The sequence below is a fragment of the Balaenoptera acutorostrata genome, chromosome 1, assembly GCF_949987535.1.
Source record: "Balaenoptera acutorostrata chromosome 1, mBalAcu1.1, whole genome shotgun sequence".
NCBI lineage: Eukaryota > Metazoa > Chordata > Mammalia > Artiodactyla > Balaenopteridae > Balaenoptera > Balaenoptera acutorostrata.
In genome coordinates, this window is record NC_080064.1 from 66,384,195 (window position 1) to 66,407,247 (window position 23,053).

General features: G+C 36.4%; 1 protein-coding gene across 1 annotated transcript in view; it reads left to right on the forward strand.

Moving 5' to 3' along the window:
• MSH4 (mutS homolog 4) overlaps positions 1 to 23,053 on the forward strand; it is a 99,210-nt gene that overhangs the window by 13,963 nt on the left and 62,194 nt on the right. Inside the window, exons 4-8 of the mRNA XM_007182352.3 lie at positions 4,862 to 4,972; positions 8,054 to 8,169; positions 9,057 to 9,230; positions 14,095 to 14,267; positions 21,547 to 21,614. Coding sequence (XP_007182414.2) covers positions 4,862 to 4,972; positions 8,054 to 8,169; positions 9,057 to 9,230; positions 14,095 to 14,267; positions 21,547 to 21,614 — 642 coding nt within the window. The remainder of the gene's footprint in view (positions 1 to 4,861; positions 4,973 to 8,053; positions 8,170 to 9,056; positions 9,231 to 14,094; positions 14,268 to 21,546; positions 21,615 to 23,053) is intronic.

Below are 23,053 nucleotides of genomic sequence, written 5' to 3' on the forward strand. Positions count from 1 at the left end.
GGAATGCAAGAGATTTCTGTGCATTAATTTTGTAACCTGCAACTTTACCATATTCATTAATTAGCTCTAGCAGTTTTCTGGTGGCAGTTTTAGGATTCTCTATGTATAGTATCATGTCATCCGCAAACAGTGACAGTTTTACTTCTTCTTTTCCAATTTGTATTCCTTTTATTTCTTTTTCTTCTCTGATTGCCGTGGCTAGGACTTCCAGAACTATGTTGAATAATAGTGGTGAGAGTGGACATCCTTGTCTCGTTCCTGATCTTAGAGGAAATGCTTTCAGTTTTTCACCATTGAGAATGATGTTTGCTGTGGGTTTGTCATATATGGCCTTTATTATGTTGAGGTAGGTTCCCTCTATGCCCACTTTCTGGAGAGTTTTTATCAGAAATGGGTGTTGAATTTTGTCAAAAGCTTTTTCTGCATCTATTGAGATGATCATATGGTTTTTATTCTTCAATTTGTTAATATGGTGTATCACATTGATTGATTTGCGTATATTGAAGAATCCTTGCATCCCTGGGATAAATCCCACTTGATCGTGGTGTATGATCCTTTTAATGTGTTGTTGGATTCTGTTTGCTAGTATTTTGTTGAGGATTTTTGCATCTATATTCATCAGTGATATTGGTCTGTAATTTTCTTTTTTTGTAGTGTCTTTGTCTGGTTTTGGTATCAGGGTGATTGTGGCCTCATAGAATGAGTTTGGGAGAGTTCCTTCCTCTGCAATTTTTTGGAAGAGTTTGAGAAGGATGGGTGTTAGCTCTTCTCTAAATGTTTGATAGAATTCACCTGTGAAGCCATCTGGTCCTGGACTTTTGTTTGTTGGAAGATTTTTAATCACAGTTTCAATTTCATTACTTGTGATTGGTCTGTTGATATTTTCTGTTTCTTCCTGATTCAGTCTTGGAAGGTTATACCTTTCTAAGAATTTGTCCATTTCTTCCAGGTTGTCCATTTTATTGGCATAAAGTTGCTTGTAGTAGTCTCTTAGGATGTTTTGTATTTCTGCGGTGTCTGTTGTAACTTCTCCTTTTTCATTTCTGATTTTATTGATTTGAGTCCTCTCCCTCTTTTTCTTGATGAGTCTGGCTAATGGCTTATCAATTTTGTTTATCTTCTCAAAGAACCAACTTTTAGTTTTATTGATCTTTGCTATTGTTTTCTTTGTTTCTATTTCATTTATTTCTGCTCTGATCTTTATGATTTCTTTCCTTCTGCTAACTTTGGGTTTTGTTTGTTCTTCTTTCTCTAGTTTCTTTAGGTGTAAAGTTAGATTGTTTACTTGAGAGTTTTCTTGTTTCTTTAGGTAGGCTTGTATAGCTATAAACTTCCCTCTTAGAACCGCTTTTGCTGCATCCCATAGGTTTTGGGTCGTCGTGTTTTCATTGTCATTTGTCTCTAGGTATTTTTTTATTTCCTGTTTGATTCCTTCAGTGATCTCTTGGTTATTTAGTAACGTATTGTTTAGCCTCCATGTGTTTGTCTTTTTTACGTTTTTTTCCCTGTAATTCATTTCTAATCTCATAGCGTTGTGGTCAGAAAAGATGCTTGATATGATTTCAATTTTCTTAAATTTACTGAGGCTTGATTTGTGACCCAAGATGTGATCTATCCTGGAGAATGTTCCGTGTGCACTTGAGAAGAACGTGTAATCTGCCGTTCTTGGATGGAATGTCCTATATATATCAATTAAATCTATCTGGTCTATTGTGTCATTTAAAGCTTCTGTTTCCTTATTTATTTTCATTTTGGATGATCTGTCCATTGGTGTAAGTGAGGTGTTAAAGTCCCCCACTATTATTGTGTTACTGTCGATTTCCTCTTTTATAGCTGTTAGCAGTTGCCTTATGTATTGAGGTGCTCCTATGTTGGGTGCATATATATTTATAATTGTTATATCTTCTTCTTGGATTGATCCCTGGATCATTATGTAGTGTCCTTCCTTGTCTCTTGTAACATTCTTTATTTTAAAGTCTATTTTATCTGATATGAGTATAGCTACTCCAGCTTTCTTTTGATTTCCATTTGCATGGAATATCTTTTTCCATCCCCTCACTTTCAGTCTGTATGTGTCCCTAGGTCTGAAGTGGGTCTCTTGTAGACAGCATATATATGGGTCTTGTTTTTGTATCCATTCAGCCAGTCTATGTCTTTTGGTTGGGGCATTTAATCCATTCACGTTTAAGGTAATTATCGATATGTATGTTCCTATGACCATTTTCTTAATTGTTTTGGGTTTGTTTTTGTAGGTCCTATTCTTCTCTTGTGTTTCCCACTTAGAGAAGTTCCTTTAGCATTTGTTGTAGAGCTGGTTTGGTGGTGCTGAATTCTCTTAGCTTTTGCTTGTCTGTAAAGCTTTTGATTTCTCCATCAAATCTAAATGAGATCCTTGCTGGGTAGAGTAATCTTGGTTGTAGGTTCTTCCCTTTCATCACTTTAAGTATTTCATGCCACTCCCTTCTGGCTTGCAGAGTTTCTGCTGAGAAATCAGCTGTTAACCTTATGGGGGTTCCCTTGTATGTTATTTGTCGTTTTTCCCTTGCTGCTTTCAATAATTTTTCTTTGTCTTTAATTTTTGCCACTTTGATTACTATGTGTCTCGGCGTGTTTCTCCTTGGGTTTATTCTGTATGGGACTCTCTGCGCTTCCTGGACTTGGGTGGCTATTTCCTTTCCCATGTTAGGGAAGTTTTCGATTATAATCTCTTCAAATATTTTCTCTGGTCCTTTCTCTCTCTCTTCTCCTTCTGGGACCCCTATAATGCGAATGTTGTTGCATTTAATGTTGTCCCAGAGGTCTCTTAGGCTGTCTTCATTTCTTTTTATTCTTTTTTCTTTAGTCTGTTCCGCAGCAGTGAATTCCACCATTCTGTCTTCCAGGTCACTTATCCATTCTTCTGCCTCAGTTATTCTGCTATTGATTCCTTCTAGTGTAGTTTTCATTTCAGTTATTGTATTGGTCATCTCTGTTTGTTTGTTCTTTAATTCTTCTAGGTCTTTGTTAATCATTTCTTGCATCTTCTCAATCTTTGCCTCCATTCTTATTCCGAGGTCCTGGATCATCTTCACTATCATTATTCTGAATTCTTTTTCTGGAAGGTTGCCTATCTCCACTTCATTTAGTTGTTTTTCTGGGGTTTTTTCTTGTTCCTTCATCTGGTACATAGCCCTCTGCCTTTTCATCTTCTCTGTCTTTCTGTAACTGTGGTTTTTGGTCCACAGGCTGCAGGATTGTAGTTTTTCTTGCTTCTGTTGTCTGCCCTCTGGTGGTTGAGGCTATCTAAGAGGCTTGATGGGAGGCTCTGGTGGTGGGTAGAGCTGACTGTTGCTGTGGCGGTCAGAGCTCAGTAAAACCTTAATCCACTTGACTGTTGATGGGTGGGGCTGGGTTCCCTCCCTGTTGGTTGTTTTGCCTGAGGCAACCCAACACTGGAGCCTACCCGTGCTCTTTGGTGGGGTTAATGGCAGACTCTGGGAGGGCTCACGCCAAGGAGAACTTCCCAGGACCTCTGCTGCCAGTGTCCTTATCCCCACGGTGAAACAGAGCCACCACTCGCCTCTGCAGGAGACCCCCCAACACCAGCAGGTACGTCTGGTTCAGTCTCCCCCAGGGTCACTGCTCCTTCCCCTGGGTCCCGATGCACACATTACTTTGTGTGTGCCCTCCAAGAGTGGGGTCTCTGTTTCCCCCAGTCCTGTCACAGTCCTGCAATCAATTCCCACTAGACTTCAAAGTCTGATTCTCTAGGAATTCCTCCTCCCTTTGCCGGACCCCCAGGTTGGGAAGCCTGAGGTGGGGCTCAGAACCTTCACTCCAGTGGGTGGACTTCTGTGGTATAAGTGTTCGCCAGTCTGTGAGTCACCCACCCAGCAGTTATGGGATTTGATTTTACTCTGATTGCGCCCCTCCTACCGTCTCACTGTGGCTTCTCCTCTGTCCTTGGACGTGGGGTGTCCTCCTTGGTGAAGTCCAGGGTCTTCCTGTCAATGATTGTCCAGCAGCCAGTTGTGATTCTGGTGCTCTCGCAAGAGGGAGTGAGAGCACGTCCTTCTACTCCGCCATCTTGGTTAATCCCATCTCCGACCCCATTACTATTATTAAAACATATTAAATACTATGTTATTTTTAATGTTTTATTGTTCTTAATTTCTTTCCCTAATTCCCCTTGATGGTTCCCAGTATGTAGACTTCCTTTCCCTACCTAATAATTAATTTTTTAATATACCTAACAACCTAAATGATATTAGTACTGCATATCTGGGTATTTCACATTTCTATGCAATTTAAAAAGAATAGGATAAAAGTTTTTTTTAAAAAACGGGAATGTTCAGAATATTGATAAAGTATTTGTGTCTAGTATAGTTCTAAGAAATGCACCTTAGACTGTGAAAAGCATCAGTCATAAAGCAGATGTTTCTCATCTGTGTTTCTGTACTTTTCAACTTCTAAGCTGTACCCGTGTGGCCATATTGATTGAATCACCATAGTTGCGCTATTGAACGTTTATGTTTTTCATGGAGATGAATAAAATACCGAGTAGATGAATTTATTAAAAAAAAATTTCTTTTAGGAATACATATTTGATACATTCAAATTATTTGGGGGCTTAGAGCTGATACAAACTATTGTGAGTAAAATATAGCCTATGTTTATGATAATATTTTGTATTTATAATTTTATAGGATGTATATTGGACATATTACCATTAGAAGTATATTTAATTGAAACATATAATTAGAACAGTTATGACTTTGTATGTCTCTGACTTAATTTTATCTCTCAGAAAAATACGAAACTTTTTTGGTTTTAGAGAATCCCAAGCTTACATTTAAGAAATTATTTATTCAAACAATTTTAGGTGATCACTAAACTCAAAATTTTATCACCTTTGGAAATAATAATGTCAAATACTGCTTGTGTTGTGGGGAACTCAACCAAGTTGTTTACTCTCATCACAGAAAATTTCAAGGTAAGTGATTTTTATTCTCAGTAGTAACATTCAAGACTGTCTTACTTATTTAAAATCCATTTTATAATATCATCCTAAAGAACAATAATTCGGGTATCTTTATATACCCTAAAGTACTCACTAAGTACAAGTCCTAAGCTTAGGGACTATTAATACATACAATAAAAATGACAAGGAATTCACTTATTTGATTTGGTACCCTTGATATACTTTGAAAAAAAGGAAAAATCTTTTAGGTAATAAGGATGTTTCCCAGAGTATACAGGAAGAAGACACTTAGAGAAAGCGTGGATTTCCTTAGGTATAGCTTCCTGGAAAGTAGTTATTGCGCTGCCAGACTAGTTGAAAGTGAAGTTCTTATTCTTCTAGGGGATAGCAACTATCAGCAAGTACTTTTTCTTTTGGAGAATTTGATTTATATTATAGAATTGTTACAGCTTCCCCTGGCAACACGTACTATCTCACAGTCTGTGGGACTGTGACAGGGAAGTGCTCTGGAACCTTATCCAGCCAATGCTCTCCCTCTCAGTAAGGGCCTTTCTACCATGTGGTTTATCTCTTCCCTTTAGCACATCTCCCTGCTTTGTGGAATGGAGGCTGTGGTTCTGAACCAAGTAGAGAGGATTGCAGTTAGAATAGTTCTTGAGGAGTGCAAATTATATTCAGAATATTATATTTCGTTGTGTCTGTAGACTTATCTTTAACACATTTGAAACCAAGTTGAGATTATGGTCCAATGAGTTCTTTATAGTTCTTAATATATTCAGCATCTACAGTCATATAAGATTTCTTGTGCTCTTAGAGATCCAATGTAGCTCAGCTGTCTTTGACTCATTGCCAGAAATGGTTCCTATTGTAAACCTATTGTCTCTATTAGACAGGACTCTTTATCTCTTTCATTCATGACTTAGACTTGTTTTCATCACCCTTGTTTATGTATACCTTTCCATATACCTTCATTATTTTGTATTGATTAAGCATTCTAAGTCCTTTGGTTGTGAATAACAGAAATTCAGCTTAAAGTAGCTTAAGTGAAAAAGGAAATTTGTTGGCTTATGTAACTGGGAAGCCAAATGGTTGGATAGATCCTATCCTTAGTCTCATCTCCACTGCCATCTCTCTGTGAGATTTAATAAAATGATTGCTCATGGCTCCAGGCTGATGTCAACTCAGCTTAGCCAACTGAGAGTAAAAAATAACTTCTTTCTTCCAGTGTCCACATATGAATTCGAGAGAAGGACCCTGACTGTTCCTGCTTTGTTCATGTTCCCACATGTTAGATTAATCACTGTTTATGGGGGTAAAAGCACTATGATTGATTAATCCCAGGTCATTTTCTTTTTGCTGTGGGGCACAGAGTACTGTAATTGACAGTCCGACATGGACAGAACAACATAGAATGTGGGATAGATGAATCCTCCAAAGGCGAAAACAACCTACATTTACTACGCTTGAGATGTAAGGCAATATAGCATAGTGCTTAAAAATAAAGGAGCCAGGGACTTCCCTGGTGGCGCAGTGGTTAAGAATCCGCCTGCCAATGCAGGAGACACAGGTTCGAGCCCTGGTCCGGGAACATCCCACATGCCATGGAGCAGCTAAGCCCGTGCGCCACAACTACTGAACCTGTGCTCTAGAGCCTGCACGCCGAAACTGCTGAGCCCGCGTGCCACAACTACTGAAGCCCGCGTGCCACAACTACTGAAGCCCGCGTGCCTACTGCCCGTGCTCCACAATAAGAGAAGCCACTGCAATGAGAAGCCGGCGCACCACAACGAAGAGTAGCCCCCGCTCGCCACAACTAGGGGAAGCCCATGGGCGGCAACGAAGACCCAACGCAGCCCAAAATAAATAAATACATAAATAAATAAATTAAAAAAAAAAAAAGAATAGAGGAGCTAGACTGTTGTGGTTTCAAATCCTGATTCTAAATGACTGTGTGCAAGTTAAGTTAACCTCTCTAAGCTTCAGTTTTTATTCGTCAGTAAAATAGGGACAATAATAGTATCTACCTCCTAGAGAATTGATATTTTATATAAGGTAATCAGAAATGGTCTCACTGATGAGGTTACATTTGGGCAAAGTCCTGATAGGAGTGAGAGAGAGAGCCATAGAAGTATTTGGTATAAAAGCATTATAAACGGAGGGGAAAATCAATGTTATTGTTATCATTATCATCACACTTACCATAAAAAGACCTCAGTTAAATAAGAAGCAATATGAAGTGTAAGGAACATGGACTTCTTAGTCAAAGAAATCCAAATTCAAGTCTCAGCTCTGGAACATATCAATTGTATATTAGAGAAGTTACTTGACTTCTCAGAATTTGACTTAGAGGAAAATTGTACTTAATATTGATACAAGACTTACATCATAGGGTTATTGGGAAGATTAAATGAGATAACTCTTCAAACAATCTTGGCACATAACAAATTCCCTACCTGCTTATGACTTTTTTTTTCAGCCTTGCAGCTCTTTCACAGTCCATTGTTATTATATTATTAATACCTTTCTTACCTATTACTTTTATTCAAAGCAGGCAGACCTTTTACTCTGCAGCTGCATGCTTTTTTTTTTCTCTTTTAAAAAAAGTTCCATTATCTGCTTTTCTTTATTCTATAAATTAAATTCACCTTATGTAGATAGCATTTCATAGATTTGATAGCTGGAACTGGTATTTTTGGCTTCCTCAACTAGTGTATTACAAAGATTTACCCTCTCTAAATTATGATAGTGTATATGAGGCTGAATGTAAAACCTTTGTTGCTGTTGTTGCTGTAGAATAAAATTAGTAGAAGTCAGAGACTCTCATGTTTATTTTTTATTATTGTACTTAAATTTCATGTAAATATGGCTTAATAAGAGCTACAGACTGCTATAATTCACTTAGCAAGACAGACCATCATTCTTTTTGTAAATAAGAAAACTTCTTATTTAACTCCAGAAAATAATAAATAATGAAAAATAAACTTTATTCAATATTTAAGTCATCTACCCATGTATGAGCATGTATTTAAGAAAGCAGTTTTGGGCAAGTGCATGAAACTTAAAATTTATTTTGAAATTAAAAATTCTTTTCAGAATGTTAATTTCACTACTGTCCAAAGGAAATACTTCAGTGAAACAAAAGGACTAGAGTACATTGAACAATTATGCATAACAGAATTCAACACTGTCCTAATGGAGGTTCAATCCAAGTAAGTTAAAATTTAGGGCAAGTAGTAAATCTCTGGTGTGTATTCCAGGACGGAAGGGTCTTTTGTGTGTTTTGTTCTTTGCTATATTCCCTACCACCTAGAAAAGTGCCTGGCTTATAAAACACTCAGTAATTATGGAAATAGTAAAACAGTTAACTAAAATTTATATACAAGGCATATCTTGCTAACTAAACTTTATGGAATTTCTCCAAATTAGTCATAATCTACTGCCTTAATGGTTCCTGCTCACTTTACTTTGAATTGAAAAGCTCAAGTAGCTACAGCAAACTAGAAATGTGACGGTACAGAAGTGAAACACAGTTAAAGCTGCGTTCCTGTTACTTCATACCTTTACTCCTTCAGAATGAGATGGGGAATGATATTTTTGGAATGGATATTTCTTATAACATGCTGAACAGATACTTACTTTGAGCCAGGTTGGACCACTTGTTCACCTAATCATGACGACTACTCTCACCGAGATCAAAACATGCTTTCCTATACATTGGGACCTCCAGACTGTACCTTTACAACTCTCAGACTTTTTCAACATTATTTGAATGTGTACTTAGAATGGTACATCAAAAATTGACACAAATTACCATTGAATGTTGACTTCTAACATGTGACCTATTGGGAGTCTAATATCCCTTAAGTCTCAGACTTTAGAAAATTGTCTCTTTTTATCAACTTTTATGTTTTAGAGGTAATTTAACTTGTAATCAAAAATCAGGAACACTTGGTGTGCTTTTTCCCTTTGATTTTAAACAATGCTATGCAAATATTTGTAATTTTGCTAATATTAAAGTGAGATAAATGTTTTCTTTTATAGCAATACTTTTTTTATTCCAAAGATTTATAGTGATGTATCTTCGGTCACTTTACAGGTATTACTGCCTTGCAGCTGTTGCAGCGTTATTAAAATATGTTGAATTTATTCAAAATTCAGTTTACGCACCAAAATCACTGAAGATTTGTTTCCAGGGTAGTGAACAGACAGCTATGATAGATTCATCATCAACCCAAAACCTTGAATTACTAATTAATAATCAAGACTCTAGGTAAGATCATCCATTTTTTTCTTAGAAAATGAATCAGTATATTATGTCATATTTTTCTATGAATAGTTACTTTACACTTCTTTAAATTGTTCGATGGAGAAATATTGAATAAACATATTTTTAATCCTTATACCATTGTTGGTGAACTGCTCAGATGTTTCACCAAAATCAGGTTTTAAAAATATATTTGTACTAAACAAGAAAAAAAAAGTAACAACCCATTTCAAAACTAGGTAGAAGACTTGAACAGACATTTCTCCAAAGAAGATATACAGAGGTTCAGTAAGCACTTAAGTTGCTCAACGTCACTAGTCATTAGGGAAATGCAAATCAAAACCACGATTACCACTTCACACCCATTAGGATGGTTGTTATTAAGTAAATGGAAAATAATTGTTGGTGAGGATATGGAGAAATTAGAATCCTAATCCATTTATGGTGGGAATGTACAATGGTGCAGTCACTTTGGAAAACCACATGGTGGTTCCTCAGAAAGTTAAACATAGCATTACCATATGATCCAGACATTCTACTTCTTGGTATATACCTAAAAGAATTGAGAATGGGGACTCAAACAGATACTTGCACACAAATATTCATAGCAGCATTATTCACAGTAGCCAAAATGTGGAAACAAACCAGATGTCCATCAATGAGTGACTGATAAAATAAGATGTATACAGATAAGGTGTATACATACAATGGAATATCATTCGGCCTTAAAAAGGAATGAAATTCTGATACATGCCACGAGTTGTATGAACCTTGAAAACATTATGTTAAGTGAAATACGCCAGACACAAAAGGAAGAATATTTTATGGTTACATTTATATGAAGTACCTAGAATAGGCAAATTTATAGAGACAGAAAGTAGACAGGTTACCAGGGGCTGGGGGAAGTGGGGAATGGGAGAGTTATTGTTTAACGGATTCAGAGTTTCTGTTTGGGATGATGAGAAATGAATGATGGTAATGGTTGCACAATATTGCAAGTGTACCTAATGACATTGACTTGTGTGCTTAATATGGTTAAAATGCTAAAATTTGTGTTTTGTGTTTTACCATAATAAAAAAAGTTGTGTGCAGAATACTACAAAGTTAAAATAACAAGTTTTAAAAGCATTAAATACAGGAAATTCAAGGGGCTGCATAATCATTTGAGAAGGTGAAAATAGTTGAATCAACTTGGTCTTTGTGTATGACTAGATTGCTGGTTTTATTGGTTTATTGTTAGCTTTAGTTAGAGGAATATTGATGGTAAGCATGAATAAGAGCAAGAATGGGAGATTGCCCATGTGTGTGCACACACACACACAAACACACAGTGTTTATAAGATTTCATAGTGGTTGGGATACCTAAACTAGAATCAAAATGTTATTAGAAGATAATGTAATCAACCTGTGGTGGTGCTTATAGTAGGCATAAACCTATATAGTTTAATATAGGTTCAATTTGGTACAAAGAATTAGTGAGTAATGGTTTTTCTCCTTGAGGAATTACAGTCTAAAGGAGGAGATGCATAATATCATAGTATCATTAACATGTACTAAGTACATCAGGCCCTCCGTAGCCGAGGGACCCACAGTTGGTTGAATCCACAGATATGGAACCTGTGGATATGGAGGGCCCACTGTAGTAGGCCACTTTATATAAGGGACTTAAGCATCCTCAGATTTTGGTATCCGCTAGAGGTCTTAGAATCAATCCCCTACAGGTACTGAGGGACGACTGTATAGTGATATGAAAGTTTGCATAAAAAAATGATGGGATCATAGCAGAGAAAGAAAGTTAACTGGGCTTAGTTAAGGAGTAAAAGGGGAGTAATTAGAAAAGGCTTTCTAGAGAAGATAATACCTGACATGAGGGTTTTTTTTTTTTTCCTGATATGAATTTTGAAGTATAAATAGAAATTATCCATGGGCTTCCCTGGTGGCGCAGTGGTTAAGAATCTGCCTGCCAATGCAGGGGACACAGGTTTGAGCGCTGGCCCGGGATGATCCCACATGCCGCAGAGCAGCTAAGCCCGTGCGCCACAACTACTGAGCCTGCGCTCTAGAGCCCATGAGCCACAACTACTGAAGCCCACGCTCCTAGAACCCATGCTCCACAACAAGAGAAGCCACTGCAACGAGAAGCCCGTGCACCACAACGAAGAGTAGCCCCCGCTCGCCGCAACTAGAGAAAAGCCCACGCGCAGCAACGAAGACCCAATGCAGCCAAAAATAAATAAATAAATAAATAAATAATTTTTTAAAAAGAAGTTATCCAGATTAAGAAGTAGAAAAGGTAGTAAGACAGTGAATAACTAAGTCTTGAAAGCATGATTTTCAATATAGCAATATGGTATGTGCAAAGAAACCATAAGCTATTTACTTTGGTAAAGTACAAGTTGGGAGTAAGTAAGCTTGGAGTAAAATCTCAGCTTTCAGTACTTAAATGTAACTTCAGATATCAATGAAAGGGATAAACTTAAAATAATCATAAATTTTAGTATTAAGAGTACTGAATAGAATAAAGAGTACTTTATACAATTGAAACCTTAAGGTGCTCAGTGCCAATTTCAGAGCCATAATGTTTAAGTATTTCTGTCACTTTGTGTGCTCTTATCTTGGCTTCACTTTTAATTATGTGAAATCTCCAGACATTATTTACAGTTACAAACTTAGAAACCTATAATATCTAATCTTGTTTATTATTTACTTTAATCATCAAGAACAGTTTAGATCTATCTAGGTATTGTTGGTTCTACTTTTAGTAAAGGTAAGAATAGTACTGTGTATACTATTTGTCATCGTCAGTGTAGTGACCTCAACAGCTTTGTAGTTCCACTGAATAATGATGGTCTAAAATTATAACGTTTTAAAGGAGTTTATAATTAATTGTAATTATTCCTTTTCAGCTTAGTGAATAAATAATATTTTTTCTATTGCTAGGAAAAAAGGGATAAAATAATATCTGGATAAAGTACTCTGTCATTGACTTTCTAAATTAAAATAACATGGGGTAACATAGACAGTCAATAACCAAGGCTGGTAATTATTACAGAGGGTTTCGTACTCAGTTTTACTTTGTCACATTTCATAGTTAATCATTGTTTACCATTATCATTGTCAAACATTGCTTGAGTTCCTGCTATATATTAAATGATAGGATATTTGACCTCCAAGAGTTCATATTACAGTTGAAAGGAGAAATTGAGGTCTTTTCACAGACTTGAACCAAAGAATATTAGGTTAAAAGATGGGCATGCTATCTACTGAACTGTCTGAATAACTCTAATGCTTCTATGGATTTGTTACTTATTCAGCATACTGTTTCACTCATTGATTTCTATAGCAAATGGCAGATTTAGGTGTGCTCCCCACTTCTTTGTTCCTGCAGAAGACAAGTTCTCAGAATTGTGCCTGTGACTTACCTATGATGACCCCCACTCCCAGCCAGGACTTGATTTATAGTTCCCTAAAAATTTGTTTAAATTGATATACCAAAAATTTGGCAGTCTGATGACTTGAGTCATTTTTATTTCCTTTCCTCTCTTAACCCAGATTCAATATGTCAGTAAATCCTCCTGACTCAACCTTTAGAGTACATACATATTCTGGATCACTTCTTAGCATTTCCGGTGCTACAACCCTAACCCATACCTCCATCATTTTAGCCTGGACTACTGTATAGTGTAATAGCCCCTAACTTGTCTGTCTGCTTTCTTCCCCTCCTACAATTAGTCTATTCTCAACCTAATGGCCAGAGTGTGATCCTTTTAAACCAGAAATTAGATCTTGGAACTTTCCTGCTTAAAATCTTCCAGAGCTCCTATTATATTTAGAATATAATTCAGACTCTTTACCGTGGCCTACAAGGACTTCTGTGTTCTCGTCTCTTTCAGCTTCTTCATTCATCTCCCTCACTTGCAGTGGTCCACCAACTTTGGTCTTCTTTCTGCTTCTGGAGCCAGAAAGACTACCTCGGCTTAAATTGCTGTTCTGTTTTGCCCTTTTAAACGGTAACTCTTTTCTTGTTCACTTATTTGGAAACCTTGGGCAAGTTACTTAATTTCTTTGTGTTTCAGTTTCTTCCCTTATAAAATGTTAATAATAGCATCTATCTCATACCATGGTTGTTAGAATTAAATAAGTTAATACATGTAAAGAGCTTAGAATAAGGCCTGGCACATACTTTGTGTTCAGTATATGTTAGCTATACTCACCATCAATTGTCATCATTATTCCCATCTCATCATCATCTTGGCATGGATGCCTTCTTAACTCAACTGCCGAATATACATACAGGTCTTTCTCAACCAACCTAACTAAATCAACCCTCCTGGTCATTCTCTGTACAGTCCTGTTTGTTCGTTTGTTTGTTTTTAACAGTTTCTGTACCTGCTATTATTTTCTTTCTTTCTCTTCTACTTATAATTCTCTAACTTCTTAAGTTAGAACAGAGTGCTTATATTAAATACTCATTTTATCTGTGTAAAAGTTCTCTCTCCCCTTAAGGATGTGTTGTTGATATCTTGCTATTATTGATGGAATGCCATGGACTAGAATATTTTATATTAGTCTGAGTATTGTAACTGATCTATGAAAAAAGCCATTAACTAAATGCAAGAAGATTCTGTCGATCCTTGTTAATCAAAGCGTGCTTCACTGACTGACAGCATACCTGAGAGTGTATTCGAAACGTAGATTCTCAAGCATCATCCCAGACCTACTGAATCAGAATCCTCATGTGATTTGTATGCATATTAAAGTTTGAGAATCACTACCGTAGATTATAGGATTATTTTAAAAGTTAAATTATAGTTTTATTGGATTTTCCTTTGTATACTTAATGAAATTTTCCTAACTTGTGTTTTTAAAGGAACAATCACACACTCTTTGGTGTTCTAAATTACACTAAGACTCCTGGAGGAAGTAGAAGACTTCGTTCTAATATATTAGAACCTCTAATTGATGTTGAAACCATTAACATGAGGTTAGATTGTGTTCAAGAACTGCTTCAAGATGAGGAGCTCTTTTTTGGACTTCAGTCAGGTAAATGAATATCATCTACTTTTACAAATACAAATTTTTTAACAAAATACATTGTCTTCTTAAAAAAATACCAGTCCTGTTGGATTAAGACTCATCCTAATGACCTTATCTTAACTTGATGACATCAGCAAAGATCCAATTTCCAAGTAATATCACATTCAGATACTGGGGTTTAGGATTTCAAGGTTTCTTTTTGGGGGATACAATCCAACTCATAACATGAGGTAAGAGAATTGCCCTTGGCATCTGTTCACTAGCATGGCAGTGCAATTTTCTTCTTAAATCTGTAGGTGGAGGGGCAGTTTATATGCACTGATCCGAGTCCAATTCCTGGTTTCTAGCAACTTGATCTGTCTTCCATAAGCTCACTTCCCCAACCTCCCCTCCTGTTGCTCTGGAGGTCTAAACGGAAGTGGTACCTGAAAATCTAGAAGGCATTTACAGCCTTTAGGTTTTCCTAAGTCCAATTCTAAATACCTTTTAATTAGTATAATTTCTTCAAAATTCTGACATTATACTGACTGTGACTCTGCATTTCCAATGTTGTTTTGTATATTCATTTTTTTCTATATATTCTTGTGTATTTTGTGAGGCTTTGGGAAAGGTACAAAAAGGCCACTTTTTAACTGGTCAGCCTTGTTCACAGCAACACCTTATCTCTCTTCTTCCATTAAACATCTTGTTGAAAAACAAATTTTCTGCACACACTGTCTTCTCTTCATCACTACGTCTTAATCAGTCAGTCTTGTTTCTGTGCCCACTCCTGCACTGAGACTGCTCTTGTCAAGGTCACTATAGCAGATATTGTTGGTTCTCTGTGCAGATCTTCTTGGGTCTCTTTTACCTTTCTGTGTGCCCCTTTTCCCTGCTATGTGTGCTTTTGCTTCTAATGGCCTGTACCTGGACTCTCTTTAGAGGCCTGCCCTCAGGCTATTAGAGGGCTTTGCTCTCAGGCACGGAGTGCCAAAACTGCCTTGCGGACCTTAAATGACTGAATGTTGTGGGAGTATGAAAGCCCAGCTGTCTCACACTGTTTTGGCAAAAACCATGAATGTAACTTAAAGTCCACAAGCCTTCTACAGGATTGGTTGAAGTTACCTTCCATAGGACTTTGCCTGAAATTATACTTTTGCTTGGCTTTTTTTCTCTTTCCTGTCCTCTTGTCTTCTTTATTGGTTTCTCGTGGAGCCAAATTCTTAATACATTACTTGCACATGAATCCTCATCTCAGCGTCTGCTTCTGGAGCACCCAGCCTAAAACATTCACCCATAGTCTCATTGTTTTTAAATTTAATGGGCACATACTAGTTCTCCTATTTGAAATCCAACTTCTTTGGTGCTGCCAAAAATCTCTCCTTATTGAATTACTGCCTTTCTTTGCTTCTGTGATTGTACAGTTTCCTAGTTTCCTTCCTATTTCTTTGGAGTTTCCTGTTTTTTAAGCTCTGTCACTCATTTCTTTAACGAGTTTATGACTATCCAGTCAAAACCAATGTGGTATCTCCCTTGTACTGTTATCTTTACTATTTCCAAATAGACTACAGGACTGTATACTGTCTTGGAATGTCTTCAGAAAGCTCTGTCATTGATCAGGTAACAGAGTAAAAACCCCAGCGTCCTTTCTTTCAAATGGAAGTGAGAATGACTTCTAAGTCTTCTTTTTAGGCTTGTTTTCCTTTGCTCGTTCCCTAAATGCTATGGCTCTTCAAAGGTATGTCCTAGGTTGTCTTTTTACCCTGTATATTCTTATTATATGATTTACCCACCTTCTTGGTCTTATAATTATCATTCACGTATTCATAACTTCCAAATTTACATCTCATGCCCAGATATCTCTATAGACCTTCAGCCCCATATATCTTATTGCCTACTGAGCACTTATTAGATGTTCCTTAATCACCTCACATTTAATGCGTCCAAACTGTGCCATCTTCCCTTCTAAATCAATCCCTTCTGATTTCAGAGAATAGCTCTACATCCAAGCTGTTTACCAAACCAGATACCTGGAAGTCATTCTTGACACTTCCCTTCCTTGAGATTAATCATCAAATTCTGCAAAGTCTCTTTTCTGTATATCTCTTGCATGTTTAGCTTCTATTCCCAATGCTGCCGCTCCAGCCTGGGGTACCATTTATCTATAATCTGATTTATTGCAGCAGCCTTCTGTTTGGCTTCCTCCTCCAGTCTTGTTCTTTACAGTCTCTTCTCTATATGAGAGCCAGAGAGATCTTCTGAAAATATAAATCTGAGCATATTACTCTTCATTAGTTTCTTGTTGTTGATGTAATAAAGTACCACAAATTTAGTGGCTTAAACCAACATGAATTTATTATCTTACAGTTCTGGAAGTCAGAAATCAGTTTTGCTGGGCTAAAATCAATGTGTTAGCAGGTCCACCGTTTCTTCTGGAGGCTCTAGGGGCAAAACTGTTTCCTTGCCCTTTTCAGTTTCTAGAGGCGATCTACATTCCTTGGCTCATGGCCCTTCCTCCATCTTCAAAGCCAGCAGAATAGTTTCTTCTCTACTTTCTGACCTCTGCTTTTGTCCTTATATCTTCTCTCTTTGACTGATCCTCCTACCTCCCTCTTTTTTTTTTTTTTTTTTCTTTTTTGGCCACGCGGCTTGTGGGATCTTAGTTCCCTGACCAGGGATAGAACCTGGGCCCCAGACTGTGAGAGCACAGAGCCCTAACCACTGGACCGCCAGGGAATTCCCCTGCCTCCCTCTTATAAGGACCCTTGTGATTACTTTGGGACTAACAAATAATCCAGAATAATCTCTCCATTTCAGGATGCTTAACTTAAACCCATCTTCAAAGTCCCATTTACCAGATAATATGTGCAAAGGTTCCAGGGATTAAGATGTGGACATCTCTGTGGGGCTACCACATATCCACTTGCATAAAATCCTTCATTCTCTTCTCATTACTTTTAGGATAAAATCCGAACTCTTCTGGATGGCTATTTCTTTATCAACTCCCACAGCATCTCTTGTTACTCGTCACTTTTCATTCTGCCTTCTAGTATAATTGAACTTCTTTTAGTTACTTGAACATATCCTGTCTCATGTTCTGGCTTTAAAATTTTTTTTAATTTAATTTATTTCCATTGGTGTATAGTTGATTTACAATATTAGTGTCAGTTGTACAACACAATGATTCAAAATTTGTATAGATTATACTCCATTTAAAGTTATTACAAAATAATGACTATATTCCTTATGCTGTATAATATATCCTTGTAGCTTACTTATTTTATACATAGTAATTTGTACCGCTTAATCCCCTACCCCTCTCTTGCCCCTCCTCCCTACCCTCTCCCCATTGTTAACCACTAGTTGGTTCTCTGTATCTGTGAGTCTGTTTCTGTTTTGCTATACTTTCGTTTGTTTTATTTTTTAGATTCCATGTATAAGTGTTTGTCTTTCTCTGCCTGACTTATTTCACCCTCCAAGACCCGTCCATGTTTTCGCAAATGGCAAAAATTCATCCTTTTTTATGGCTGAGTAGTATTCCATATATATGTACACACACATATACCATATCTTCTTTATTCACTCATCTGTTGATGGACACTTAAGTTGCTTCCATATCTTGGCAATTGTCAGTAATGCTGCTGTGAACATTGGGGTGCATGTATCTTTTCGAATTAGTGTTTTTGTTTTTTTCAGATATATACCAAGGAGTAGAATTGCTGGGTCATATGGTAGTTCTATTTTTAGTTTTTTGAGAAACCTCCATATTGTTTTCCACAGTGACTGCACCAGTTTACATTCCCACCATCAGTGTATGAAGGTTCCCTCTTCTTGACAACCTTGTCAACATTTGTTATTTGTGGTCTTTTGGATGACAGCCATTCTGACAGGTGTCATGTGATATCTCATTATGGTTTTGATTTGCGTTTCTCTGATGATTAGCAGTGTTGAGCATCTTTTCGTGTGCCTGTTGGCCACCTGTATGTCTTCTTTGGAAAAATGTCTATTCAGGTCTTCTGCCGATTTTTTAATTGGATTATTTGTTTTTTTGATATTGAGTTATTTGAGCTGTTTATATATTTTGGATATTAACCCCTTATCGGGTATATCATTTGCAAATATTTTCTCCCATTCAGTAGACTGTCTTTTCATTTTGTCAGTGGTTTCCTTTGCTGTGCAAAAGCTTTTAAGTTTCATTAGGTCTTATTTGTTTATTTTTGTTTTTATTTCCTTTGCCTTAGGAAACAGATCCAAAAAAATATTGACCATTCATGTCAAAGAGTGTTCTGTCTGTGTTATATTCTAGGAGTTCTATGGTGTCAGGTCTTACATTTAGGTGTTTAATCTATTTTGCGTTTATTTTTGTATATGGTATGAGAAAATATTCTAATTTCATTCTTTTGCATGTAGCTGTCCAGTTTTCCCAGCACCATTTATTGAAGAGACTGTCTTATCCCCATTGTGTGTTCTTGCCTCCTTTGTCATAGATTAATTGATCATATGTGCATGGGTTTATTTCTGTTCCATTGATCTGTGTGTCTGTTTTTGTGCATATCGTGTTCTGGCTTTTGCACTCTGTAATATTTGTCTAGAATCTTTTCTCTTTCTTCTCTGCAACCTCTTCTCCCAAACTACTCTTTAGCCAACTTCAGTTCATAATTTACCATCCTAGTTTAGATGTCACTTCTTCTAGAAGCCTCTCTGACTCCCCAAGTCTATATTAGGTATCTTTTCTATATGTTGTCTATAGTATCTTGTTATGGCACTTATCTTACTGTATTGTAAGTGAATGTTTTGTTGGATGATTCCCATATGAGTCTAGGACATAATGGGTATTCATATTTGTTAAGCTATTGATTTATTATTGAACATGTTGAAAATTGTATTCTGTTGTTCCAAAGATTATAATGTTCTATATGATGAGATTTTAATGAAAAACTTGGATTTTATTTGAAACTTTACGGAAAGTTTTAAATTGGCATCTACAAATGTTAAATATTTCTATGTTTTCTTTATCTTGACAGTTTATAATTTATCTTAACATGTAATAAAGTAGGGGAGCAGGAATACAGAACAAGGGTAATTTTTATAGTTTATTAAAATATGAGAATGTGAACCTCATAAAAAGTGCAGTACGTACTTTCTTGTAGGCATTCTACAATAGGGATGAAAACATGAAGATTAAGTTATAAGTTTTTGTCCTCAGGGATCTTACATTCATGTTAGAGACACAGAACTCTAAATAAAAAAATATGATACAGTGTGAAAAACACAATAATAATTTAATATTTTGTGGAAACATAGAAGAGGGAGCTGGGATAAATATAGAATCCAGGATTCACAGAGATAATATTTTAGCTCTGTCTTAAGGGAATGAGTAGGATTTTGACAACAGGAGAATTCTAGAAATGATACTCGAGACAAAGGGAACATGCCTGGGCAAGGTATGTTGATGTGCATAGCGGTAAACAAAAATGTTTTTTGGATGCAGTGGCTGGGATAAAGATCTGGTATGGGTGCTGCTGACTGTGATCTTGAGCAGTCATTACTTTCTAGGGTACACTTGTTTTTCTGGGAAGTTGAGGAAGGTAGAGTTAACATAAGCTTCTGCAGTTATACTTACATTGTTATAAAAGAACTTGCTGTATTTAAGGCATGGCCAGTAGTTATTTATGACTTGAAGCCTTGGGGAATGGCAGGAAATGAGAATTGGGGCTGGTTTATGAAGAGCCTTTATATAATGCTAAGAAATTTGGATTTTATCCTGAAATCAATAGGGTGGTGATGATTCTAAACCAAGAGAGTAATATATATGGTCAAATCCTTATTTTAGAAACATTGTTTGTTTGTTACAGTAGATTTGGGGAGAGGAAGAAAGAAGAGACTGAAAAAGAGAAAGGCCCATCTATGTGAGGGCTTAAGAGAGTCTGACTAGTGGACTCACATGTAAAATGTCACGGTAGTATAATATAATAGTATAACAGTATAATAGTATACTCAGCCTATTTACTCTAATTTTGTAACCACAGTTTTAACATAATTACCATAGAAGTGGTAATTTAGAAAGGGGCACAGCTCTAGAGGTAGGCAAACTGAAGAACATCAAAAGTTTGAACAAGAAAGAAGTGACATAAAATTTTTGTATTTAGTTCTTTTTTTTTTTTTTTAAAGACGCAGTTCTTTTTTTTTTTTTTTTTTTTTTTTTTTTTATAGCTACTTTATTTCTTTATTTTTGGCTGTGTTGGGTCTTCGGTTCCTGCGAGGGCTTTCTCTAGTTACGGCAAGTGGGGGCCACTCTTCATCGCGGTGCAGGGACCGCTCTTCATCGCGGTGCGCGGGCCTCTCACTATCGCGGCCCCTCCCGTTGCGGGGCACAGGCTCCAGACGCGCAGGCTCAGTAGTTGTGGCTCACGGGCCCAGCTGCTCCGTGGCATGTGGGATCTTCCCAGACCAGGGCTAGAACCCGTGTCCCCTGCATTAGCAGGCAGATTCTCAACCACTGCGCCACCAGGGAAGCCCTTAGTTCTTTTTTTTTTAAAGGATAACAGTTTGGGGCCACTTCATGAAAGTATCAATAAGTTTACACAAAAACTTTTGAGATCACACATAACAATGATGATAATAACCATGAGTCATTAAGAAATAGTTACGATAGTTTAAGGTAAAGAAAAAAACACCTGGGGACATTTAAAAGGGATAGATTCCAATTATCTATACATATACTTTTATAGTGTACTTGAAGCTGGAAAATGAGTTGAGAAGAATAAAATAACAGTTTTGAGCTCTGGTATGTGCAAGGTACTTTACACATATTATTGCACTTAATCCTCACTACAACCTTAGGAGGAAGATGTTATTATCCACATTTAAAATATGAGAACAACTAAAGTTCAGAGAAGTTATGTAACTTTTGAAAGGTTATATGGTTAGTGGTTGAACTATGCTTTCAAACTAATCTTCTCTGATCTTTTAAGTATCATGTAGAAAATTTAGAAGTCAAAAAGGTTGGAAGAAAATTATGATAAGCAACATATAAAAGTCAGAGAAGTAGAGTTTCAAGAAGGAAGGGGTGATCAACAGTAGCAAAATTTGAAGACAAGTTCTGAGTAATCAAAATTAGGAAAAGACCACTAGAATTTATTATTTTACTCCTGGTAAATGTAAGATAGATGAAGATAATTCAAACAAGTAATATTTGCAGGTAAAACTTCTGTTTTATTACTTGAGGATAATATTTTACATAGTGTCTATTTTAAAACTGTAACATAAAGTTTAACTGCTCATAGTTTCTGTTTGTTTGTTTCAGTTATAGCAAGATTTCTTGATACAGAGCAGCTTCTTTCTGTTTTAGTCCAAATTCCAAAGCAAGACACGGTATGTTTATGTATAAATTATGTTATATTGTTATACCTTATGTAATATAACTTGTCTTAATATGATGTAACAATTGGAAAATATGGAAATCTTTTGGAAAAGTACTTCATTATTAATATCTGGAGTATTATGCCTTTTTAAAGGAAACTTTTTTCCTCAATGTATTATCATATATGATATACTAAAAATTAAAAGTTTCTTAGGTGAGGAATTGGTGTATTTTCATTAATCAAATATTTACTTAAAGAATTTGGATATAGTTTTCAAAAACCTTAGATTATAATAATTTGCTTAATAAACTAGAGAAAAATTGTTTTAGTTCCAAAGGTCCTTTAAAAGGTGATCATTATGTGAAGTTTGATTAGTTTTCAAATATGCTTAACTTTTAAGAATGAAACAAAATCTTTGGATATTTTACAAATTTAAATACTTAGCGCCATATATACAATGGAATATTACTCAGCCATAAAAAGAAACAAAATTGAGTTATTTGTAGTGAGGTGGATGGACCTGGAGTCTGTCATACAGAGTGAAGTAAGTCAGAAAGAGAGAAACAAATACTGTATGCTAACACATATATGTGGAATCTAAAAAAAAAAAAGTGGTACTGATGAACCTAGTGGCAGGGTGGGAATTAAGATGTAGACATAGAGAATGGACTTGAGAACATGGTGGGCAAGGGTAAGCTGGGACGAAGTGAGAGAAGCATCGACATATATACACTACCAAATGTAAAATAGTTAGCTAGTGGGAAGCAGCAGCATAGCACAGGGAGATCAGCTTGGTGCTTTGCCATGACTTAGAGAGGTGGGATAGGGAGGGTGGGAGGGAGGCTCAAGAGGGAGGGGATATGGGGATATATGTATGCATATGGCTGATTCACTTTATTGTACAACAGAAACTAATAGTATTGTGAAGCAATTATATTCCAATAAAGATCTATTAAAAAAATAATTAATAAGTAAATACTTAGTGCCTATAGGCACATTCTATAAAGAAAGTAATAGATGGTTTTCATTCTTCCATTTAAGGTGAATTGAAAAATATTTACTTTAATGAAATACATGTACAGTTGACTGTTGAACAATGCAGGGGTTGAAGTGCCCCCTCCCCGCCCCCCATACAGTTGAAAACCCACGCAGGTGTGTAACTTTACAGTCAGCCCTCTGCATACGAGGGTTCTGCGACTGGATTGTGTCATACTGTATTTTTTGAATAAAATCCACCTATGAGTGGACCTGCACCATTCAAACCCATGTTGTTCAGGGGTCACCTGTATATTTTTGCTCGTGTGCTTAAAAAGGAAAGACGTCTTGTACATCAGTAAAATTTGATTTAAAATTTGATTACTTTGCAAATCCATTGAAGTCTTATCTATGTTTAAGAAGCCTTTCCATATTGTAGAGATAATACTCTTAAGGTTCATTTACAATAAAAAC